The sequence below is a fragment of the Sinocyclocheilus rhinocerous genome, unplaced genomic scaffold (genome assembly GCF_001515625.1).
Source record: "Sinocyclocheilus rhinocerous isolate Xijiao unplaced genomic scaffold, SAMN03320098_v1.1 scaffold984, whole genome shotgun sequence".
NCBI lineage: Eukaryota > Metazoa > Chordata > Actinopteri > Cypriniformes > Cyprinidae > Sinocyclocheilus > Sinocyclocheilus rhinocerous.
In genome coordinates, this window is record NW_015643603.1 from 553,589 (window position 1) to 566,521 (window position 12,933).

The following is a 12,933-nucleotide window of genomic DNA, read 5'->3' on the forward strand; positions in this document are numbered from 1 at the left end:
CCGGCCGGGTCCTAGCGCCTGTCGAGTCGTTGGACGGAGGCACGTGTCGGGGTAACCCTACATGTGACACACCCCAACAATGGCGTTGTGTAAGCCCGGCTAGCTCGGTCGGTAGAGCATGAGACTCTTAAGTTCAGGGTCGTGGGTTCGAGCCCCACGTTGGGGGAATACTTTATTGCAGACTACATTTGCGGCATTGTTTTGAGAGCATTTATTACAATACAAACAGACAAAACAACATAAGGTGGTACAACTATATAGAATATGTAAGGGATTGTTTACCCAAAATGAAAATTCTGTCATCATTTACACACCCTTACTCACATGATTATGAACCTGTATATTTGTCTGTGGAACATAAAATAAGTGTTTCTGCATTTTTTTTTCCTTACAATGGAAGTCAAAGGTAACCAAGACTGTTTGCTTACCACTAAAATTCTTCAAAATATCTTCTTTTATTTTCCACAGAAGAAAGAGTATGTCATACAGGTTTGGAAGGACATGAGGATGAGTAAATGATGACAGAATTTCATTTTTGAGACTTGATTTAACTGGAAAGCCTGATTATCAGAGTTGAATGAAAATGCGAATAAAATTTATGTTCGATTTCAGAATTTAATTAACTTAGTTATACAATTTTAAATACATTTATTAAAATTAAAAAGTTGTCCATTTTTGTTTTTTATTCAAATGTCAACTGGGGAAACATGTCCCAGGCAGTCACACCATATGAGCATTTTGATGTCAACTCAAAGTTCTGGACAGTCAACATGTTGAAATGCTCAATCAATACTAAAACAGTATTTATTAAAAATAAAATGTATTTATACATCTCATGCATGCATGGCATTTTGACCACATACAAAACATACAGCGAGTTTTTTTGTGTGTGTTTTTACATTTTTAAGTATTGTATGTTGCTAATTAACAGGGTTGACAAGTAAATACTCATGGAAATTAAGAGAGTTCACAGACATTACCTGATTGCTGCTCTATTCACATTTCTTACATTTCCTCAAAGAGGAATGCAAACTGCACAAGATCCCAAATTAGAAGAATACCACTTCATTGAAGTGATTCAATTCCTTACTTGATTTCAATCACTGAAGGTAACAAAAGCTGGCGTAAAACAGGAGGAGGTAGATGATGCCAAAGCCTGAGCTTGAATTGGCTGCGTCTTCAGAGTGTTCAGGTCAAGGATATATCTTTGCTCCTGTAATATAATACTCTAAAGATGAGAGTCTTGAACTCTATGGGTTTACTCTAACAGTAGTGTGGACTGCAGAGTTCTGCGAGTCCTTCGGCTGGTCTTTCTTTCCTGCTCCAATATTCCCAGAGGCCTCCTCCTCCTAGAGGGAGTGTGACACAGGAAATCATCGATGGTCAGCTTGGTGATCTGGCCGGCCTCCTCTAACGGTCTCACCACCTGCTCCACCTTCCCCTCCCACAGTCCACCAGCACTCTTTCTCCTCAATACATTAACCTAAGAGAGCAGAAAGGAACAGTCTAATCATTGCTTTTCCTACAATAGGTGTTTGACTTCATTTTATAAGCTGAGGATCCGATATTCCATATTTATGTTTTTATACAAATTACCTGTCAAGTTTTTGGACACCCTCGAATAAATGTAAAGGTTTCACATGATCTTAAAACAAGTTTTTTTTCATATGCTTGAATTTAGCTTAGTAGACAAATATAAAGTACACTACTGTTCAAAAGTTTGGGATCGGTAAGATGTTTTGAAAGAGGTCTCTTATGCTCACCATGGCTGCATTTATGTATTATGCAAAACTACTGTTAAAACAGTAATATTGTGAAATAACATTACAATTTAAAACAACTCTTCTTTTTATATACATTTTTAAAATGTAATATATTCCTGTGATGGCAAAGCTGAATTTTCAGCAGTCATTACTCCAGTCTTCAGTGTCACATGATCCTTCAGAAAAAAAAAAAAAAAAATCTTACTGCCCCAAACTTCTGAACGGTAGTGTAAAATGCTGTATTTTTACAAAAATAAACTTATAATTCATTTGGTTTTTGAATTTTGAAATGAATGAATTGGATCAGCGTTTAAAATGCATCCCAGGGTACACCTCCAAATACAACGAGTCTGGAGTTTTGATTTGTTTTGCATTGCTAGCATTGGTGATTGCATAATTCCATTTGTGTTACTTAATAGTTTGGATGACTTTACTACTACTCTTAAATGTAATAATAATTGTGAGGTGTAAACTGTAGGTGTGTCCAAACTTGACTGGTGTATCTGATATCTCACCACTTCCTGAGAGAACTCTGGTTTCTTCACAAACACTGGAGTCTTTGACACTAGGGCTGTTGTGAGGGCAGAGACTGCTTCTTTCATGGACCCTTTCATAGCCAATATGAGAACCTAGAAACAGAGCAGTTAAACATGCAAGCTCTCTTTCAAAGACTGATTCAGATATAAACACATACTTACCCTTAGGTTCTGGCATAGCCGACTGTCCGTGCTCATGATCTGAGAGTAGAATGCCTGGGCTCTCTCTATATCATTCTACAACATACATCAGGTAAAATGAAAGTGATTTACTGTTAATATATCAAAATACATCATACCGAATATAATATACTGTTAATATAGCAAAAGATGCAGCATTGTCTGTGATTCAATGACAATTCCACAATATCCAAACTCCATTATCTCTACTAAATTCTGATGTTACACCCAACTAGTTGATTTATAAGGCATTACATAGCCTAAATGTATCCTTTAATTTGAAATTAGATATTGATATTTCAGTCAGCTTACCTGTTTGAGAGCAAGAGCAGTTGCAAAACAATAAGCATGGCAAGGGATGAGTTTGCCTTTAGTCTGACCTTCTTCCAACAGGGTCAAACAGATATGATATGACTTTGGGGTGTTCTACCAATCCCAAGATACAGAAACAGACGTGTTCAGTTTATAAATGATACTTATCAACATCTGTTGCACTTGACATTACCTAAAATTACAGTGAGAAACGACTGGCCAAAAAACAAGCCAAAAGATTGTACCTGTTTAGAAAGATTGTACACGTTGTAACTGTTATTGTTCTGTATATGCTGAAATTAGTTTGTCTTTTCTGATTCAAGTAAGCCAGGTAATTATTATTGCCTTTAATACAAAGCATACAATACTTGCTTCTACATTGCCTTTACCAGTTTATAACAAGTAGCAAAGGCTAGCATGAAGGTGTCTTTGTTGAACTGCACTCCTTGTTTTTTCATGTCTCCCACCACCTCCAGGCCACCTGTGAGAACACCATCAGTGATATCACATAGACTGAAGCCATATCACTATCTCATCCAATTTTTTTGTGCCAACAGTAAAGGCAACAGGAGCACAATACAAATCTTCTTGATTGTTTCATACACCAGCAGAATGGAGAGATAAGCAGAGGAAACTTACTTTTGTAACACTGTTTAATGAAAAGCATGTCGATGGCAATATTAAAGGATGTGGAGTCTGAAAAGAATCCTTTGAGAGCCTACGCAAAAAAGAAAAAGAAAGAAAATGTTAAATCTCACTATAATTCATGTACATAGTCATCAAGTATACAGCAATGCTTTTGTACAATGTGTGTTTGTTTTCATGTACTGGATCCATCAGAGTTCTGGCTCCCAGCTCCTCTAAACCCAGCTCATGGCATAACCTCATGAAAAGTGGGCCAAATTTGAATTCCCCGAATGCCATGTTACGATTCTCTTCATGGTACCTGGAAATGACAGAATCATATATACAAAAACGTATCCATATGCAGACATTACACATATCTAAATAATCTCTAATACAAACAAAATAATATAAAAATTTGTTAAAAATTAAGATGAACTTTATGCTTAATGCAATTAAATCACTATGATACTGCTCTTTACGTAAACATAGTCTTTATAATATAAATAGGGTTAATTTCCCTACATGACAAATTATTGAGGCAGTTTTACCTGTACATAGCATTTCTTGCCACAAAAACATCTTCAGCAGACTGGCATAAATACAGAAGTATTTTCAATTCATCCTTTAAAATTAGCTGTTTTTTCTCCATTTTCTGATTTACTGTATCAAAGTAATAACCTGTTAAAAAAAAAAAAAAAATCACATTCAGGGCAAATGAGAAAATGACAATTAAAGGTGCACTCATTTCCTTTTATGTTGTGCTGGCAAATAGGACAGCTGCGGACATGTGAGGCACGAATATTGCAATAGCATCATGCATCACCACCAGCCATGATTCATAAGTCCACAAGTCACATTGTCTGATAACGAGATAATGAGACAAATAAAATAATACTCAGCTGGTCATGCGATCTCAGCATCCGGCCCCTATGAGGTAACCCACTTTCACGTAAAATAAAACTGCTTATGTTAGCCGACTGATATGACTGCACTGAATGCAGTTGCATGTGGGTGTTGATGTTTTTAAACATATTTGAGAAGTTCTATTAATTTCTTTTAATTAGACAAATATGAATGAGTGCAGCTTTAAAGTAATGAGACTGAGACAACAGAAAGAGGTACTAAGTTATTTAAATCATGCCAAATGATGCCTGCCTTTTGATCCTGACACTTGGTGGGCAATAGCAAGTTTCCTCTGCTGAAAATCCTGCAGCTTCACCACATCTTCAGACAAGAGATAACGTTTAGCTGAAAAGAGCATTTGTAAACAAGTCAGTTTCTCACCAGCTGTTGGAAAAACCTTAACCGTGTTAAGTTGTGTCAGGGGAACTGTCATTTGTTTGACCACTTTCATCCCATTTAAGCCCTGTTGAACAACAACAACAACAAAAAATAAACTAGCTAATTTGGTTTTTAGCTGGTTTTGGGCACTTTTCACATGATCAGGCTGGGAAGCAAATTCTTCAGTGATAAATTCTTCAGTCCTCATACATTTTCGTCTGCGAGGACAGCGGTGTTAATCACGTCAATTATGTTCTCTACACTGCGGTTTGTCTGTCTGTGTCTGTCTGTCTCTCTGTCTGTCTGTCTGTGTTCGAATAGCTTAACTCAGCAGTCACCAAACTCGGTCCTGGAGGGCCGATGTCCTGCAGAGTTTAGCTCCAACCCTAATTAAACGCACCTGAACCAGCTAATCAAGCTCTTACTAGGCATACTATAAACTTCCCAGCAGGTGTGTTGAGGCAAGTTGGAGCTAAACTCTGCAGGACACCGGCCCTCCAGGACCGAGTTTGGACACCCCTGTCTTAACTACTCCTTAACAGTGTTGCCAAGTCCGCGGCTACTTTAACACTGTTGCCGCGGTTTGTTTTTCATGTCCGCGGGTTGACGCGACTCCAATAACATGATATATATCAGGGGTGCCCAAACTCGGTCCTGGAGGGCCGGTGTCCTACAGAGTTTAGCATATATATCATCTGGAATGCGAATTTTAGCAGGGGAACCCCGTCAAAAAAAACGTGTATTTTACCACCCGGTACGCGATTTTTAACTGGGGACCCCCTCGAAACGCCATTGGGCTAGTTTTGAGTAGCGATTGAGCGGGATTTCTTGTGAAAACCTGACAACCCTGCACCTTAATGACATTGGCCTTAACTCTTATAGCCACTTTATATGTTCTCGGTCCACTGGCGAAAGCCAGCCTAAACAGAGACCAGCGTTATGTGCATATTACCTCCATGTCGACATTTTAAACAGTCTGATTGTATGGCTCCTCGAAGCACTGCTGCTCTGGAAGAATCGGTCAGCATAACACGAGCACAGGCATTCAGTCCTCGCAGCGCCATGTTTGTCTGAACCAGCAGTCACAGTGTGCACCTTCTATCAGTCCTGAATATGCGAATTAATATTTCCGCAGGTAGAATTATTTAGATACATCCTTTGAACAACGCATATTCTTATTTTTAAAGCAAATTAAGAAAGGGGATATATTATTAGCGATACAAACATTTAAAAAGTATTTTACTAACACCGGCACCCCCGTTTTAGGTAAAAATGGAACATTCCAATGTGGCGCTCTCCTGTTAACCGGTATGTTTACAATGTATTACATTATTTCTCTTAAAAGAGGGACGCATATATTAAGACAATTATTCTATTGTGAATGTGGAGGGACTTTTTCAAACAGTGGTTTAAAACACTTTGTATTCTTTTTACTGGTAATTTACACCCTACATTTAACGCTAGATCTATTACTACAGTATATCTAATGTTATGGTAACAATACCATCTGAATCAGCAGATGGCGCTGTTGACCACAGCCTACACACTCCTTTGAGACAATTATTGGATTTAAATTGAGGAATACAGAACTGTTTTATATATATATATATATATATAAACTAAGCAAATAGCAAGTTTGGTGGAGACAAACAGATTTGACTATATCTGATTGAAGATGATTCATTGGGTTGTTTGAATATGAGCACTGCTTGTTGGAAGCCAATAAGACATTGATTTGAGACATAGATTCCCTAGATTCAGGGCTGTCCAAACTCGGTCCTGGAGGGCCGGTGTCCTGCAGAGTTTAGCTCCAACTTGCCTCAACACACCTGGCTGAAAGTTTCTATGCCTAGTAAGAGCTTGATTAGCTGGTTCAGGTGTGTTTGATTAGGGTTGGAGCTAAACCCTGCAGGACACCGGCCCTCCAGGACCGAGTTTGGACAGCCCTGCCCTAGATAGACTTAAAGCCTCTCTGTCTGTAGTTGTGTTGTATTACAATGAAAAGAAGTGCTACTAGTGAAGAAATAAAAAGCTAAATGTGTCTTTGCTTCTCTTGCCCATCTGTTCCAACCACACAGCAGGAGATAATCAATTATCAGCTGGATAATTGCCCAGCTTCTTTTCTATGCATTGAAAGTCATCATTAATGGCTGCGAGACAGAGAGAGATTTGTTCTAATGCATATGCCACAATAATACAGCTTGTGTGACAAAATTTTCAGTTGGGAAATTTTTGCAAGGCAGGTTTGACATAAATTATTGCATTTCTAGAGTGTGTTGAGAGTATAATATTATGTAAAGAGTCATGCGTTGAGTTGAAAAACAGTTATTAGCTTGATTTAAATGCAACTTATAAGATAAAAAGTCACAGAACCCTTTAGATTTTGATGTTTGTACTTTAGATAAACCCTTAGATGAGCATTATTTTTAAAGGGGTGTAGGTCATTGAAGTTGGCTCTGTGATTGATGACTGTACAGGATTGTCAGGGATTGAATTTGTGACTGTAGCCAAGGGCATCTTCTCTGTTAAGCTGGACATAGTGTTCTTGCATGATAACTCACTGTGATGGGTGGATATTTCAATGCTTTCTGGTATACAAAGGTACATGCAAAGAATAGGAAAAAATAAAGATGTATATGTAAAGCATATAAAGCTGACAGGATGACATGGCCATAAATTTAAAGTAGGTCTAGATGGTTATTTTACAGAGTGATGATTCAAAAGACTTTTGAGCTGATTGGATGTGAGAGGGAAATTGAGATTTGATTGCCCACAGTTCACATAAATGTGTGATCAATTACAAGAAGTGCTGACAGTGCAAACACAGTGGGGAATCTGTTTATTTATTTATTCAAGATGGATGGAAAGGTCTGCAAGTAAACATGCTAGTGTGTAGACAGTTTTTTGTCTTCAGACATGAGCTTAATCTAACCAAACCTTGGTTTGGGGAAATTCAGAGCCATCCTTAATTGAAAAGTGACACAAAGAGTACTAAAAATGCAAAACATTTCTATTTAGGGGTTAGTATTTTGTAATATTTTTGTAAAGAGGTTTATATAAAACAATATAAGCCTATACTACAAGTGTGTGTGTGTGTGTGTGAGATATATGTAAGATGTTAAAGATAGACAGTAACAGAACACTGATTATGTTATACTTAGAGTCCTTGCGTGGTCCTGGTGGGACTCTGCTGAGTGTTTCCTTAGCAACAGCACCTCACCCCACTCAGCTGAGACCGTCATTTGCCCAATTGGAGGCTGACTCTCAAGTGTGCTGGATTATTGATGAGCTCCAAGATGGAGGTGTTCAAATGATGCTATGAGAATAACATGGCTAATAACGTAAATTCAGGACATCATTGATTTTTCCTGCCATAGATCATGTGTACTTGTTTTCACTTAAATTAGATAAATTACAATACCATTTGAAACAAAGCTTTGCAGCTCTACCAGTGTATTTCTTGCTCATACTTGTGACTCTGTATGTTTTTTTTTTTAACAAGAGCATAGTGTGAGTGGCCAAATTACAGGTTTATGTAGTGCTTTCTTTACCATTACCCAATGAATCTAATTTGTTGTTTAGCAACTGTACATTCATAACTGCCAATATTACAGTTTTTACATAGATTGGTTGTGTGCATTTCTCAATAACTATACTTCACGTTTTGAAAAGCCTTTAATTATATAGTGAATATTTTTCTTTGCCTTGTTACAAAATGCATTCAATAACCATTTCTTTCCAATCTCATGAAATCTTTTGTCACTCAGTCAACCAGAACTTTAATAAAAGCCTGTTTTGCTCACTTTTACATTTTGAATATAAAAACAAAACATGTTCAACATCACAGTGAACTACAGAATTAATTTTTCTCTTCCCCTCAATATCTTATGTTTAAGTTGAAATTGAAAGATACTTAAAGAACTATTATTATCCAGTTATGTTACCATATTCAGTGTTTTCAAATAATTTTTTTATGAGTGAGTGTTTTTATTGGTGAGATTGTTTGCTACATGATGTATGGAGTGTTTATGTGGTTTTAGTGCATTTTGGAAGAGATAATATTTGCTGTATCAAGCGTCATGTTAAAAAAGAGAACTCTCTCTCTCTCTCTCTCTCTCTCTCTCTATATATATATATATATATAATGCTTTAATGTTAAAAAAAATGCTAAAAACCCAACTCAACCCAACTTTGGGTCAAATATGGACTAACCCGTCTTTTGGGTTAAAAATTTAATTTAAAAATGTAACCCAATAGTTGGGTTAGACCATATTTGACCCAAAGTCGGGTTGAAACAACCCACAATTTTTTTAGAGTGTATAGATACACATATAAATGTGTATTTATGTATGTATGTATATTTTACACGATACTTCCTTTACTCCTTTAACATTAAAGCACACAGTTGTTCTAAAGTCACTTAAGGTTCCATGACCCATCTAACCTGCATTGATCTGCTGACATCATGCTCAGATACATAAAAGGGATAGCATGCTGTGACCCAGACTTCTCACCTTGAACTTCAGCCAATGTTATTTCTCTGGTACTTTTGCCGCTAGATATTTCCATTTTGATTTACTGCTATGGTTCTGTCTGGGTTTGAAAAATACCTGTAGTGCACAAGTCATCATTAGTTAATGTCCTCCATGGCATAAGGGCAGTGATGGCATGGTAGACTGCCAGGCCAGTGACCAGTCTGTGGTCCCTCAATCAAATAGATGCTAATGCAAACCGGTCTTGATTTACCATAACAGCAATGCATCTTATTTTCAAGAGTACATTTTAAATGTGTTTTCTGTTGTTGTATAAAAGCATGCAATATTGCTATTCTTTTATTTAAATGAAAAGTTAAAAAGTTAAAATGTTAAGTTAAAGTTATGGTCATTTTTTTTTTTTACTTTTTTGTTTCAAGGCCAAATTTGAATGCACAAATCCTTGCCTAAATCCTGTTTATTTTGAGTAAATTTGGTCAGAGCCAGACCTCTAACCAGAATCAGACACATGATCCCTAGGGCTCAGGCCTGTTTTGTAGCCAATCAAACTCTCAGAAAAGCCTGTGAGCAACCACAAGCACACAAATCCCCCCACAAACAACACAACCACATTTTGTGGAGTGCGTGAACTAACATACTCTATAAAAAAAGAACACAAAGTATTTTCCACAGAATTATTTATTGTGGACTGATTTACCTTCTTTTTAAGTGTAGTTCCCTTTACATCAAACACCCCATAGTTGGAAAGAGTTATCGCACACAAACAACAGAAAAAGCACTAGGTAATACTTTCACTTGAGACTATCCTCTAGATATGGGATTAGGAATAAATAGAGGAAAGATGCAAATTCACAAGATATATATATATTTCATACACAACTGCACACATATTCTTACTAGCACCCGAAGGTGAGCGAGGAGAACAAGAGGGATTGTGAAGTTTTGAGAGAAAGTGAAGTGTTACAGAGGGTCAGAGGAAAGAGGGGAGTGATTGACTGGATGTGTGTGTTGTATTTAGTAATGTAGACGTCTTGTGGATAAACAACAGTGCACTTTGCAGAAGCATGTGGCTAGAAGAGTCTGTTAACCAGTGCTGCTGTTAGTATGTAATTAAGAAGTGTCCAGTTCTGAGTTAATAAATGTCGTATCAAGTTTACTATTACACTGAGCTGTTGAAAAGTGTTCGGCCACAATGGCACCAAGTTCCTCAGTAGTTTGTTTTGTTGACGTGTTGTTGGTTCTAAATATTGTAATGAAAATATTTCAAGCAGTTATGGCTTTGAAATATTTTAACAACCTGTGGCATAATCCTGTATTGTCAAGTAGATTCTGGTAAACTGTAAAATCCGTATACTGTGGTAGCGTCATAGGAATTAATGATTGGAATTCAAATCTCTATGACAACGTTCAATGAGATGGTACATTTTCATGACTGTATGGTTATTGATAAAAAAGGTGACATTAAGATACAGTAAACCAGATCCAAGTTCACGATTTTACAATCATGAATTGTCATATCCTTGCAGTGATGTGTTGGCACTAAAGAGTGAGTTTCCCCTCTTAGTGAAAGAAAGCACGGAGAAATGTCAAGGATAATACATTACACATGCACATATCATCCGACCACTCACTCCGTCACTAAGCTATTTATAATTATAGTACAGTGCAATTTTATAAAAGATTCCAAAGGAAAGGAAAGTTTTCAGTCTCTCAACTTTCAATGTACCACAATCTTGATGGCTCTTCTTGGCAACATTGACAAGCTAAGAAAATAAAAATCGTAGATGGATAAGATTTGGATGAACAGTGCATACAGAGGAGCTCTCAACATCGAGTGAAATGTTCAGTTAAAAGGATAATCAACCCCATTTGGAGTAAGAGAAGAAAACAATAGTTATCAAAGAAAAACAAAAATGTTGAACTTTGACACAACTCTGAATCGACAAGAGTTTTGCATTTTAGAGATCTCTTTTCATGATTAACTTCATAGGAATGCCAAAAAGGCACATTTTTCTGTTATAAATAATTTAAGCATTAAATAAAGCAAATAAATATAACGACTGTATTGCTCAGATAACAACATTAACATAAATAAATGCAAATAATAACTAGTACAAATTGATGAATAACAGTTTTTGGAGTTCAATTTTACTCTATTAAAAAAGGCTGGTGTCAAACTAATGATGGGCAGTTTTAAAGAAAGATCTCCTATCTGAAAAAAATGCATATGTTACAATAGTGACAATATAATTAATTAATTATTTGCTAGTCCAGGAAAAAGAGGTATGAGATGCATGTTTTTTTTTTTTACTGTAACATTAATTTTTTTTACATAAAACGTATGACATTTCATGTTTTCTCAGGTATTTATTTTTCTTAAGAGAGTCTTTTAAATTAGTTATATCATTGTTCTATTTTGCATTTAATCACAAAGGTAGCAAGCTTCACATTCATATTTTATGCAACTCAGTGCAGCTGGAATATGATGTTTAATGTAGCTTTTGCATCCTATGATATATTTATGTAACCGTGGATCATACATACCATTTAATTGTTCTCATATTAAGTGCATTATGTTTGTTGTACATTCAGTTTAACTTCATAAGGCATTAAAACAATCCCTCAAACTTTGGCGTAAACATGACCATTTAAGGAGTTCTTTTTCAGTGATCCATTTATCTGTTTGTAAATAAATACATTTGTAGTTTCGAGGGGTGAGAACCAGAAGGGCGTAAGTGACATTTTTGGTGAAATGGAGATATATATATCAAATGAAAGCTCTTAATGAGCTCTTTCTACTGGCAAAAGGATGTCATCCATGAGTGTACACATTTTTATTATAAACAATTGAAATCAGTACACAAAGTCAGATCAAACTATGGTAATTTTTTTGTTTTGGCTCTCCTGTAAAGTTGGTGAAATGTCACTTACGCCTTTCTGGTTCTCACCCCTGGGTTTGTTCAATTTTATTGGAGCTGCTCAGTACAGTGTTCATCCACCGACTACTGTATGCATTTAGTCAGTTGTTTAGTTTAGTTTAGCTTCTGCTGGTTGTTTGTGTGTTTAAGGAGGTCTGATTCACACCAAAAATTGGTCTTTGTGTGGTCAACAATGTCTAACCAAACTTTTTCACAACCTGAGACCTCAAAAAGTACTAGATAATTTTACTGAGAAACATTTTTACTGGTTCCTCTATTGAGTATGTGGAATGTGATCCAAAACATTTGCTTTTGTGAATGTACTGTATGTACTACGTTTTTCATTTGTTTGCTGTCTAGCATCCAACCTCTACCACATCTAGATCATGACAATCACAGCTCAATCTTACATGCAGGGAAAGACTCATCTTGCATGACCACAGTGCTGCTGCTTGCCAAAACCATGATGTTCAAGTCTTGCTGCTTCTCATGGGTTTCCTGGTACCACTCCCTCATAACTTCTGTATCATGGGTTGGAATCAGTGTGACCTATCAATATGATATGCAAAGTCATTTTATGGCAGGCAACATTAATATATATATATATATATATATAAAATATAAATAAGACCACTGTAGGAATAATGGTACCTGCATATTATTTCCCCATTGGCTCTTTCCTTCCAGCAGAGCATCCAGAACTGCCTTACTGGGCTCCTGTGCTGTTGGATCATTACCACTGACTACATAGTAGGAGGATCGGATCCGTTTAAAGAACTCAGCATCCACATTCTTAGCATTGCAGTGATTTGGTATGTAAATT

General features: G+C 36.5%; 2 protein-coding genes and 1 non-coding gene across 6 annotated transcripts; 1 reads left to right on the top strand and 2 right to left on the bottom strand.

Moving 5' to 3' along the window:
- Positions 1-93: 93 nt before the first annotated feature.
- trnak-cuu (transfer RNA lysine (anticodon CUU)) lies at positions 94-166 on the top strand. The gene has a single exon. It is a non-coding gene; the product is annotated as a tRNA-Lys (tRNA).
- Positions 167-863: 697 nt separating this feature from the next.
- LOC107757526 (pentatricopeptide repeat-containing protein 2, mitochondrial-like) lies at positions 864-5,808 on the bottom strand. Of its 4 annotated transcripts, none has more exons than XM_016575024.1 (10): positions 5,652-5,808; positions 4,574-4,666; positions 3,967-4,096; positions 3,620-3,737; positions 3,431-3,509; positions 3,181-3,272; positions 2,792-2,905; positions 2,462-2,536; positions 2,279-2,392; positions 864-1,483 (listed from the first exon to the last, which is right to left on the bottom strand). In XM_016575024.1, exons 1-10 carry the CDS (start codon positions 5,761-5,763, stop codon positions 1,259-1,261), a joined length of 1,152 nt encoding a protein of 383 aa, XP_016430510.1. In that variant the 5' UTR covers positions 5,764-5,808; the 3' UTR covers positions 864-1,258. The 4 variants fall into 4 exon arrangements, with proteins under 4 accessions (XP_016430510.1, XP_016430511.1, XP_016430512.1 ...); XM_016575025.1 differs by lacking the exon at positions 5,652-5,808 and adding an exon at positions 4,850-4,995; XM_016575026.1 differs by lacking the exon at positions 4,574-4,666 and having other exon boundaries at positions 5,652-5,805.
- Positions 5,809-12,084: 6,276 nt separating this feature from the next.
- Positions 12,085-12,926, bottom strand: LOC107757504 (microtubule-associated protein 1B-like; the record flags this gene model as incomplete). The annotated part of the gene is made up of 2 exons (XM_016574991.1): positions 12,085-12,659; positions 12,762-12,926. Coding segments are annotated over 2 exons (321 nt in total), but the record flags the coding sequence as incomplete, so codon positions are not given.
- Positions 12,927-12,933: the final 7 nt, after the last annotated feature.

Bases quoted from the DNA above. Each gene is read 5' to 3' on its own strand.
- LOC107757526 (XM_016575024.1), bottom strand. From the start codon at position 5,763: ATGGCGCTGCGAGGACTGAATGCCTGTGCTCGTGTTATGCTGACCGAT. The intron at 4,097-4,573 runs GCAGGCATCATT...TTTTTTTAACAG, and splicing joins CCAAGTGTCAGGATCAAAAG to GTTATTACTTTGATACAGTA. The intron at 2,906-3,180 runs GTAAAGGCAATG...TGGGATTGGTAG, and splicing joins TTGCTACTTGTTATAAACTG to AACACCCCAAAGTCATATCA.